This window comes from Mustela nigripes, chromosome 4 (assembly GCF_022355385.1).
Source record: "Mustela nigripes isolate SB6536 chromosome 4, MUSNIG.SB6536, whole genome shotgun sequence".
NCBI lineage: Eukaryota > Metazoa > Chordata > Mammalia > Carnivora > Mustelidae > Mustela > Mustela nigripes.
Genome location: NC_081560.1, coordinates 94520912 through 94531570, shown reverse-complemented (window position 1 = coordinate 94531570; position 10659 = coordinate 94520912). Strand labels below are relative to the sequence as shown.

The 10659-nt window shown below is 59.7% G+C and overlaps 1 protein-coding gene across 1 annotated transcript in view; it reads left to right on the top strand.

Moving 5' to 3' along the window:
- The window catches only part of PKD1L1 (polycystin 1 like 1, transient receptor potential channel interacting), a 100039-nt gene that overhangs the window by 69956 nt on the left and 19424 nt on the right, over positions 1 to 10659 (top strand). Inside the window, exons 45-52 of the mRNA XM_059397598.1 lie at positions 2139 to 2262; positions 3567 to 3650; positions 4383 to 4555; positions 5393 to 5627; positions 6371 to 6475; positions 6720 to 6860; positions 7835 to 7969; positions 10000 to 10209. Coding sequence (XP_059253581.1) covers positions 2139 to 2262; positions 3567 to 3650; positions 4383 to 4555; positions 5393 to 5627; positions 6371 to 6475; positions 6720 to 6860; positions 7835 to 7969; positions 10000 to 10209 — 1207 coding nt within the window. The remainder of the gene's footprint in view (positions 1 to 2138; positions 2263 to 3566; positions 3651 to 4382; positions 4556 to 5392; positions 5628 to 6370; positions 6476 to 6719; positions 6861 to 7834; positions 7970 to 9999; positions 10210 to 10659) is intronic.

Here is a 10659-nt window from a genome sequence, read left to right as displayed (position 1 = left end):
AGCGCTGGTCCCGGGTGTCACGGACCCATATTTCCTGCACAATGCAAAATCCCACTGCCTCTGGTGGTCTGGCCACCAGGCAGGGGCATCTGTGTCCCGGTTGGTACTGGGATGCTCAGGGGGACCCTCTCCACCACCACCCCTACCCCGCCCAGTACCTGATCCTGAGACTTCAACAGCGTCTCAAGGCTTAGAGTTTGCCAGATTCCAGGAAGAACCAAGCTCAGCTGGATCACGTCTGACTCAGGGCCAGGGCTCTCTCATGCTCTGTTCTGCTAGCAGAGTCCCCCCACGGCAAGTCCTCCGACTCGGGGCTGAGTGACCCCATCTGCAAGGCGAGGCCGTTGGGCTGCTAGATTCCTCAGGTCTTCACCAGAACTATTATCGCGATGTTCCATTCCGTCATAGTCGAGTTTTCTTTGAAGCCTTTCTGGACTCAGTCAAGACTTCATGCAAGTCCAAGTAAAACAGAAACAAACCAGCGAATAAAGCCCTGATAAACGGGATAGTCTCTCTGTCCAAGAGCAGTGAGTGGGAGAGAACTACTGAGTCATTTTTGCAACATTTCGTGCACTCTGTAGGCCTGTTTTATTTAATAGCTAATTAATGCGGAGTGAGAACATTCTTGCACGGTTTGGCTCACTCTCTGCTCTCCGCATGTGTTGAGAACGAGGCGTGAGTTGTGCACAGTCTGGGCGTGTGACAGCGGTCTCTGGTCACATGCAGGTCTTTCCATTCTTTCCCTTAAAATGTTTATCTATTTTAGAGACAGAGAGAGAGAATGTTTGGTAGGTAGGGGAGGAGCAGAGGGAGAGGGACAAGCAAACTCTGTGCTGACGGCAGATGTGGGGCTTGATCCCAGGACCTGAGATCATGACCTGAGCTGAAACCAAGAGTCAATGCTCAACTGATTGAGCCCCAAGGTGCCCCCACATCTAAGTCTTTCTTGAAGCCTCTGTTTCTTTAATGTCATCCCAATGGGGAGTGAATGTCAGGAAGTGATAGGAGTCCCTCCAAATTGTGGTTCTACTAGGGTTTCGATCCGTGAGCAGAGCTGAGAACCAGCGCCGTATAAAGGTTCAGCTTGGATTAGGCTCGAAAAGTGGACGAACCAAGGAAAGATAGAAGTCAGGTGCGGGTGAGTCTGTAAGAAGGAGATAGAAGCAGTAAGATACGCTGGCTCACCAGACTGACTTCCACGTGCCGCGACATGTTTGAACATATTTGTGGCACATGCAAGTGTTGGTGGACATCATTTGCTTCTCTGTTAATCTATGCACCAGTGACATAGCGCTAACATGTCACTAACAGGACACTTCTTCCTCTCGGAAGAAGTATCATTTCCTTTCCCTTTTATATTGTCCAGTTTCTGTCATGACTGTCAGGTGTTTTTTTTTTTTTAAAGGCTTATTCATTTATTTATTTGACAGACAGAGATCACAAGCAGGCAGGCAGAGAGAGAGAGGAGGAAGAAGGCTCCCCGCTGAGCAGAGAGCCTGATGCGGGGCTCGATCCCAGGACCCTGAGACCATGACCTGAGCCGAAGGCAGAGGCTTTAACCCACTGAGCCACCCAGGTGCCCCATGACTGTTAGGTTTTAAAGCACTTCCTGAGGGTCTCTAAAATCTGCTTCTGTCAGCAACATAGTAACTCCCAGTCCCTCGCTGGGACAGTCTCTGAGCTGCGGTGGTAAGTGGAACGTGGGCTCTGGGGAGCGACAGCCCCCAGCTGTCACACCTTCCCACCATGGTCCGCTCCACTCTATGGCCACAGCCACTGGGTGTGGAGCTGGGGATGGGCGGCAGCGACTCAGGAGCCACGTGATAGCCCGCCTTGCGCTCACATCTGTTTAATGAGACCAGCCTGGCATTTGAAGAACTCATCGTCGCTGTTTTTTAGGGTGGGGGTCGAGATTGGGTGGCTGGATGAGGCAAGATGATGAAAATTGTGTTCTTGGATGGCTGGGGTTTAGATCTTCTCCGAACTTGTCACAGCTTTCCTGCAATATGCCTCGGGGGAGCAGAGGGCTCCCCGTGGTCGCATGGTACCTCCTACTGCTCACGACTCTGCCTTCACGCCCACAGGTGCTTCTGACTCGTGAGAAAAAGATCACTTGTTGTCTCTGCTCTCGTGTTCAGGGAAGCCGGGAGCGCCTCCGGAGGCCTGAGAAGTGTGGGGGACTGGTGGGACTGGAGTCTGACCACGCTGCTGGACGGCCTGCACGGGACAGGCGCCCCCACCGCCAGCCTGCCAGGCGCTCAGGTAGGCTTCCGTCTGCTCTCCACACGGGGTCCTGGTGGCAGCGGGACAGGGTGGGACACAGTGGGACAGGGATGCCGGATGCCGGACCGGCAACGCCACATGCGCTCTCTCTTTCCAAGATGGATCAATTGATTTGAGAGAGACAGAGAGAAAGAGCACAAGCCAGGGGAGGGGCAGAGCGGGAGGAGAGAAGTCGACTTCCTTGCTAAGCTCAGAGCCCGACATGTGGGGTTCGACCTCACAACCCTGACATCACGACCTGAGCCGATACCCAAGAGTTGGACACACCACCAGCTGTGCCCCCAGGTGCCCCACTCCGTGTACTCTTGAATGGCCGGGAGGCGGTGGGCCAGCAGCTGCTTCCCACTGCTTCCCCGTCCCCGCACACCCGCCTCAGCCGCACATGCACACCCAGACACCAGCAGGTGCCAGGTCGCACGGGACGAAAGGGCATGGCCAGTGGGGACAGAGGGCTAGATCACTATGCAAAACTCTGCGACACGGGGCACAGGGCACCCCAGGATGGGGGGAGCATCCAGAAAACTGCCAGGAGACAGGAGAATCTCCTGTCCAGGAGAATTTCCCCAAATTCTGAGAAAAAATTGCCAAGGAATCTGCATTTCCTAGATTAACCCAATTCCCTGCTTATTTTTCATTTTCTTCCTTGTTTTAAAAAAATAAAATGACTTTGTGTTGCATTCCTCAAACACCACACAGTCGACCCTTGAAGAGCATGGGGTCAGTAGTCCCCACCCCCGCCCCAGCAGTCGAAATTCCACGTATCACTTTTGACTCCCCCAGAGCTGAGCTCGAACCAGCCAACCGTGGGCCATGAGCCTCCCCGAGTACCCGGTTGTTTTGTGTACCAGCTGCATCCTACACTGTGTTCTTACAAGAAAGCCGGAGACGAGAAAATGTCATTAAGAGAATCCCAAGGGGGAGAAAAGGCACCTACAGAGCCTTCTTGTCTTTCTCGAAGGACATACACATTTCTGTGGATCTGTGCCGCGAGAACCCATGTTCAGGGTCCGCGGTCCTTCTGATGCCACTTCCGTTGTGGCGTGCAGCTGCATGCGATAGCGCCCAACACACTAGAAAAAGACACAAAGTGATGCTTCAGGTTCGGTCCAGAGAGCGTGAGGAAGCCGTGTCCTCCTCAGAATGCTCTTCAAGGCGGTGGGGGGTTTGTAGCAGGGCAGGGGGGACCGTCCTGACATCTGAGCTGAGGCTGTCCCAGCACAGTGAGCAGCATGTTCCAGCTGCGCGGTCTGTCCAGCGGTCTCACGTGTCCCTTTCTCCTCCAGCCGGGAGCCCTTGGTGGGAAGTGCTACGTGCTGGGCGCCGTGCTGATCCGGCAGCAGAGGGAGGCTTCCGGCGACACGGGTGAGGTACGTCGCTTCCCGCCCGGCTCTATGCGGGTGCGTTTCCCCCGGGGCTCACCCTGTGTGTATCTCGCCCCGTGTGCACTTTTAGTGAAGCAGATTGGACACACCGGGTTATGTAAGTCTCAGGTGCACGCGACACCGATGTAGCCCTTCTGTGTGTCACCTGCTGCTCATCACGTCCCATTGCCGGCGTCCCTGACCCCCGCCCACCGCCCCGCTGGTGACCACAGTTTGTTCTCTGTGAAATACAGTGAGAGTTAGAGTAACCTTGGACACATCGGGTGGGAAGGCCGCAGACCGCCGGAACCCTCCCCGGGACCCTGGCTGTGACTTGAAATCCTCCGTGGCCGGGATCTGGGACAGCCAAACCTTTCCCGCGCCCTCTGTCAGTCCAAGCACGCTGTGGGAAACCAGGACATCTCTATCTAAAATCCTGAAAATACTCCTAACCAAGATTCTCGCATCTCCTCCCGGGTGGGAGGGGCTACTGGACGGCGGGCATCTCACCCTCGTCCTCCCGAGACGCAGCCATTGTGACGCCCAAGCCCGGATAGGTGTACAGCTCAGGTGCTGGCTGGAGCCCTGATCCTTCGGGCTCAGCTGGAGCCCAGGGACAATGAGGGGGCTTTGAGGGAGCAGGGGCCGCGGGTGGCCAGCCTTGGACCCCCCCAGGCCACAGGGCTAACTCTGAAGCGAGCGTCCGCTTCTCCCTCTGACTGGCGGTCTCTCCTTCAGCCTCCCGGCCCAGCTTCAGCGCTTACAGAGGACTGTCCTCCTCCACATGGCCCCAAAGCTGGGGGCCCCAACGCCCCCTCTGCGACAGATCCTGCCACCCAAACAGTGGCCCCAAGCGGCCCTGGAGACTGTGGGGCCAGGGAGTCCTGGGAGCTCAGCCTGGGCCACACCAGGTCAGTGGGATTCAGAGGTCGGCTCTGTCCGGCCTGCCGATCCCTGGCTCCGTGTGCAGCCCGGTGCTGGCAGCAAACCCTTCCCAGGGCAAGGGCAGATGTGTTCTCACCACAGAGGAGGGGAGTGAGGCCCCGCGCAGGAAGGCCATGTCGGAAGGTCAATGCTGGCAGAGGGCTTCAGTCTCTAGCGCAGGAAGGAACAAGCCAAATGTTCCTCTAGAGTCTGCCTGAGGCCTAGAGGTCCGGGGACCTAAAGGACACTGGTCCCCGCTGGCTTGGTGCTGAGCAGGTGCTCATGGGGCCTCCTGGTGCTCTCAGGGCTCCACGAGGGAGGGCAGCCCCACCTCGGTCCGGCGCTGTGCCGACGAGCCCTGAGCTGCAGCTACAGTCCCTGGTGGGTGGCCCGGGCCCTGGCAGCTGTGGCAGCACATGACCTGTGTGGGGGTGGACTGGGTGAGGGTGACAGGGGCCCTGCAGCAGGTGATGGGTACCCCCGAGTGAAGCCGGCAACACAGAAGCGAGACCCTTTCATTGTTACCAAACACAGACAGGTCAGCGGGAACTCCTTTCCAACAGCAGAGCGAGTCCACAGCAGGAAAAGATACAAGAAGGTTCTAGAGGCCTCGCAGACAGAGATGGTCACGTCTCCTCAAGTTGTGCCCATGAGAGACGGAGGGCCTCCCTCCTGGAGGCACCCCAGCCTCAGGGTCCTGGGCAAGGATGCGCCCACATACGTCTGTCCAGCCCCAGGAACCCGGGCAGCCTCAGGGGCCTGGGGTGCGAGGCTGGGGCCGGGGGCTCCGTGCAGGCCTTGCCCTGACCTGCTGCACTTTGCAGGCCGGCAGCGCATGCAGCCCTGAGCGGCCTCCGGGCCCACGGGTGGATCGACCACAGCACCAGAGCCGTGTCCGTGCACTTCACTCTCTACAACCCTCCCACTCGACTCCTGTCCAGTGTGTCCCTGCGTGCCGAGCTGCTGCCCACGGGGGACCTGGCCCTGTCCCCGCTGGTGCAGTCGCTGGCTATCTTCGGCAGTGACTCGGCCCTGTGGTCCAGCCCCCCGCTTCCCGAGGTGGGTCCTCCCGCCCCTCCCCTGCACGCGGATCCCAGGGCTCCCCCTGCGGCCTGCCCCCCACCTCCACCGGGACCCACAAGGACGCAGAATCTGGCACTCAGTACCATCAGCCTCTCTCTGTTCTGACCTGAACTTCGGCCCAGGCCAGCACTGCTCCCCAGAGGGACGGAGCAGCATCCTGAAAAGTGGCTTTATTAGCCTCAAAGTGTCAACCAGGAGGGTCCAGGGGAGCTGAGCAGGGCTGACCTGCCCGGACCCTCACTGAGCTTCTGCTCCCTGCTGGCGCTCTGAGCGCGTGAACGCAGGCGAGCGGGAATGCGCAGCTCGTGGAGGCCTAGAGAAGCATTAGAGCTTCCGTGAAGTCCTGATGCGGGAGCTCGCCGCGGCCAGGGAGCCCGTGATCTGTGTTTCGCGAATGTGGGAAAAGTCGTTCTCCGGAGCTGGCTGAGGACGGGCGGGGAGGACCCAGATGGGTGGCGCTCAGGGTCTGCCTGTGCACGGGGCCTGCAGTGAGCTCACCCGCGTCCCTCACGCCTGGCCCAGAGACTGGCGGGTGGCTCTGTGGGAGCAGGTGCCCAGGGGGAGCAGGCTTAGCGCCTGTGCCTTGCAGAGCTGGAGACGGGCTCGTGCTGCGTCTCCGCAGGAGGGGCCGGGCGGGGAGGCGGCCGGGAGTGCAGGGCTCGGGAAAGCACGGGCGCTCTGGGTCCTTCTGGGTGCTCTGCGGTCCTTCCCTCCACCAGCTGGCCTTCCTGCTGCTCAGCCTGACTCACGTCTGCTTGCAAGTCTGGAGCCTGGCCGAGGACGGCGTCCGCAGATACTGGCGCAAACCAGGGAACTGGCTGGAGGTAGCCACTGCCGTCCTCTGCCGTGAGGAAAGCAGGACATGATCTGTACACCTGGACACGATCCTGCTTATGCCCTGGCTGACTCCAGCCGTCTTGCTGTCTCCCCTGCTGTCGTGTTCATGACCAACAGCACGAGATCACTGTCCCCTCCCTGCTTGCACCCTGATGTTGCACCCTGAGCCGTGGGGGGCGCGTGGGCCCTCCCCAGCGCCCTGAGACTCCTTGCCCCTCCCTGCTGCTGCAGCTTGCCATCCTGGGAGCCAACCTCACCTGCCACGCAGCCTCCAGCCACCTGGCCACGCTCACTGAGGACGTGATGGACCACTTCCGCAGAGGACATTTCCAAGGATTTACGGACCTCAGCCTCGCAGCCTCGTGGAATCAGGTAAGGCAGGGTGTCCTGGTGGTCCACGCCCTGCGACACTAACCAAAGGAAGAGGTCATACACATTCTAGAAAGTTCCAGATAAGGGATTTATTCCATACTGAGAAAATGCTCTGAGCTCGAGGATGAGGGAGATCGGGACAGGGAAGGGCTGAATCCGTGTTGCAGGCGGGGGTATGTGGTCTGCGGGCAGCATGACTCAGAACACGGAGGTGCTCAGCGACTCCCTGGGACCCTGAGTGGGGGAGGGAACAGGTGTGGAGGAGGCATAAAGGAGTCACAGCGGACTCAGACACGTCAGGTCTGTCCTCTCTTCCTTCTGCGGCCGTCCCAGCGGCAGGTGGTGTCAGCCGGTCCTGCCACGGGGACAGGTGCGACTTGAAGCGGGGACTGAGCCCCACTGGGATGGGGTCCACCAGAAGAGCCGACCCAGCCCAGTACACCCCCTCCTGGCATTCATGTCTCGGTGAAATGTCACCCCATCCTCATGGTGCTAACCAGCCTCTGCTAGGACCTGCGTTGTGATGACTTGGCTCATTGTCTGTCCGTCCTCAAGGCTGGAGGCTCCGGGAGGGAGGGAGGTGTGACACTTCACCCACATCGGGTGGCTGCTCCCCGGGACGGATGGCGGGCGCCGGGTCTGCCTGTCTCTGCGCCCCGGTGTCCCTCAGCCTCTTTCTTCCAGCGGGATTCCGACTTGGCCGTGCCTGGCTTTCCCTTGCTGGGCTCAGGGAACCGCGGGCTGCTGGCCGGCACACCCCATCTCTGGGCACACTTAGCAGGTCACAGAGGGCTGGGCCTGGCCTCAGGAAGGGGCGGTACACATTCTGTCCATGATCTTCTCACCGATGTAGGCGGGGCAGTCCTGTCCAGGGGTCACTGTGGGGTGACAGTGAGTGGGGTCCGGCGTGCCTGCATCTGTGTGCCCTTCGGAGCTGGGGGGACATGCCGACCTGCCCTGTCCTTCCGTCTCAGAGGGTGACCTGGCTCCAGGGGACCCTTTTGTTCCTCTTGACACTGAAGCTCGCCTTCCTCATTGGCATCCAGAGCTCAACGGCCTGCTGCTCCCTTTTGCTGCATCGCTCGCGGGCTGGCATCTGCACAGCAGGGGTAAGAGGGCTCCCCGGGGCCAGTTCTCTCCCTGACAAGCCAGCACAGTCCGTGTTCTCTCCAGGGAGACAGGAGCCTAGAGGCCCGGCCATCCAGCACCCTGGAGTGGTTTTAGATCACGGGTGCTGGTGGTTCTACGGTGAGGTGAGCTCATGAGCACGGGAGCCAGGACGCACTCCACGGTGCTCTGCCGGACCCCCGCCCCGAGCACTCATTCTTACCACTCGTGCCTGTGGCTATCACCACCCATGGAGCGGGTTCTGCGTGCCAGGAATGGGGCCTGGGCTCTCTAGTAATTCCCGCCCCGAATTATCACAACTAAGCATGGCGGCTGGGGTAGGGGGACTTCTTCCTTGGAGGGAGGAGCAGGGTGCTAATGCCAGCGAGGGCCCCCACCCCCCTTGCTCCTAACTCTGGCCCTGCACCCAAACGCCCCCCGTGAATACCTGAAACCCACTTGAGTGCAGTTTACCCCCCACGTGGAATCGGCTTCAGTGGGCCCAGAAGAAAGCACACATGTAGGGTTCTCAGGAAGCCTGGCTTCCACCCCGGGCACTGGGTCTCAGTTCAGGGCTAGCCCCGTCTGGCAGACTGTTGATGCCCAGAATCAGGAGGCCCAGAGCCCCACATGGGATGCTGGCCAGATTCTGGGGTGCGGGTGATTCTGACCTGGCCCCTGGGGGGGGGAAGAGCTTGCCCCAGCCCGGCAACCCCTGGTGGGCCCCCACAGCCGGACTATCATCAGGCCAGGATGGTCGGGGCCAAGTGGCCCGATGAGGGGGTCTGGCTGTCAGGGTCCCAGGCTCAGGCAGCTCACAGGGAACCGGGCACAGGTCTCCCAACCCTGCTGGCCTTACGCTCAGTGGGACAGACTGCGTAAACCAGGACAGAGAGGCTGACCCAGGAGTCGGAGACCTGGCTCCAAGCCTGGCCACACCTCCCCCAAACCAACTGTCCCAACTGAGGGACCAGTGCCCGAGCTCCAGCTCCAGAAGCTCCTGGCAAGTGTGTGCCTGGTGGGGCAGAGCTTGCTGAGAGATTACATGTATGTGGAACTTACGTATTAAATTGGTCATTATTCTACCATGTAGCGATGGGAAGAATGCTTTTTTGTGAAGGAAAAAGCACAGAATATCATGAATAAATCGTGTCCAAATTAGGTAGTGGGATCCGAGCCATTCAGAAACCACGGGTGGGTGAGGACAGGTGTTCAGGGAGACTGCACTGGCTCGGTCTAGATGGTGGACCGCTGCAGGGTGCGATCCCACGTAGGGAGTAAGTATTAGTGGAGTGAGTGCCTGAGTGTTTGTAGGGAGGCCATGGGTGCAGGGCTGCGGCTAGGAGCGAGGGAAATGGGGGCCAGTGGGGGTCTAGAACTGATGCAGCCCGGGGCCCCTGTGATGGTCAGTGCACACACTGCAGCCCGTGTGGGCCTGTGACAATGGGCTGCCGGCCTGTGGTGCAGGTGAGTTTGATACACACGCACACATACACACACACACGGCCAGGGGGACAACCCCAGGCTCCCAGGCCAAATTCCCAGCCTGTTACAACAACCAGACCACAAAACTTCACCTGAACTAAACTTAACAGCCTTTACTTCTGAAGTGGCTTATTTTATTGGGCCCTTGCTGGGTGCTGGAGACACGAAGAGGGCGAGGGAACCAGCCCTGGGGCAGCGTGGCTGTCAGCAGCTAGGACGGAGGGCAGGGAGGAAGCAGCAGAGATGCCCCCCCCCCCACCGCAGCTTGAGATGGGCACGGGATTGGGGGTGCTAGGAGAGGATTGGAGCAGAGAGAGAGGGGGGGAGGGATAGTGAAAGGGGAAGGGAGGGGGAGAGAGAGAAGGGGAGGGGAGCAGGGCCCTAGAGGGTGTACACAAGACAGATCCAGGCCACTAGGGATGACATGGTCAACACTGAAAAAACTGCTTTTCCAAGCTTGTTGTTGCTTTAAAGCATTAGGAAGCCCGCACACCAGTCTGGGTTCCGAGGCCCCAGAGCCCAGAGTCACGGATCTTTCTCCCCGCAGCTGGTGGGTGTCCTGATGCTGGCTGCCCGCTGCCACCTGCGCACGGTACCGCCCGGCACCTTCACAGACTTCTCCCGAGACCTGCTGTTCCGTCTTCCAGGAAGAAGCCAGACACACACATCCCGTGGTCCTTCCGAGTCTGACCTGTGGGCCCCAGCTGGGTGCTGCGGGGCCCTTTTCATAGCAGTGAGCACTGTGTGGTGGGGAATGGTACGTGCATGCGTCCCAGAAGTCGGGGTGTGCTGGGACCCACCTGCCGTGGGGTGAAGTTCTCCGTGGTCCGCGTGCACGTTTCTGCACGGCCTTGGCTCCCTGAGGCCCACCTGTCCTGCGCTGCACACTGCGGCATCCAGGACAGGTCCAGCAAGACCGGCATTGCGGGGTGCGGGCTGCCTCTTCTAGGGAGCCCCTGGCCCTCCAGACACTGAGCCACTCCCTGTCTCTTCCCCAGCCTCCTCCCACGGTGGCCGCTAACTCTTCCCTCGTTATTTCAAACTTCCTGTCTCATAAAGGTTTCCCTCCGTCAGTCAGCCTTCACTGGATAAGTGTTCTGGCCTCGGGGGGCTGAGTTGGGAATGGGGCTCCCTGCTTACTCCCCTCCTACTGATCTGCCACCTGCAATGTAGTCACATCACACACATACCCCAGCGTAAACTCGAG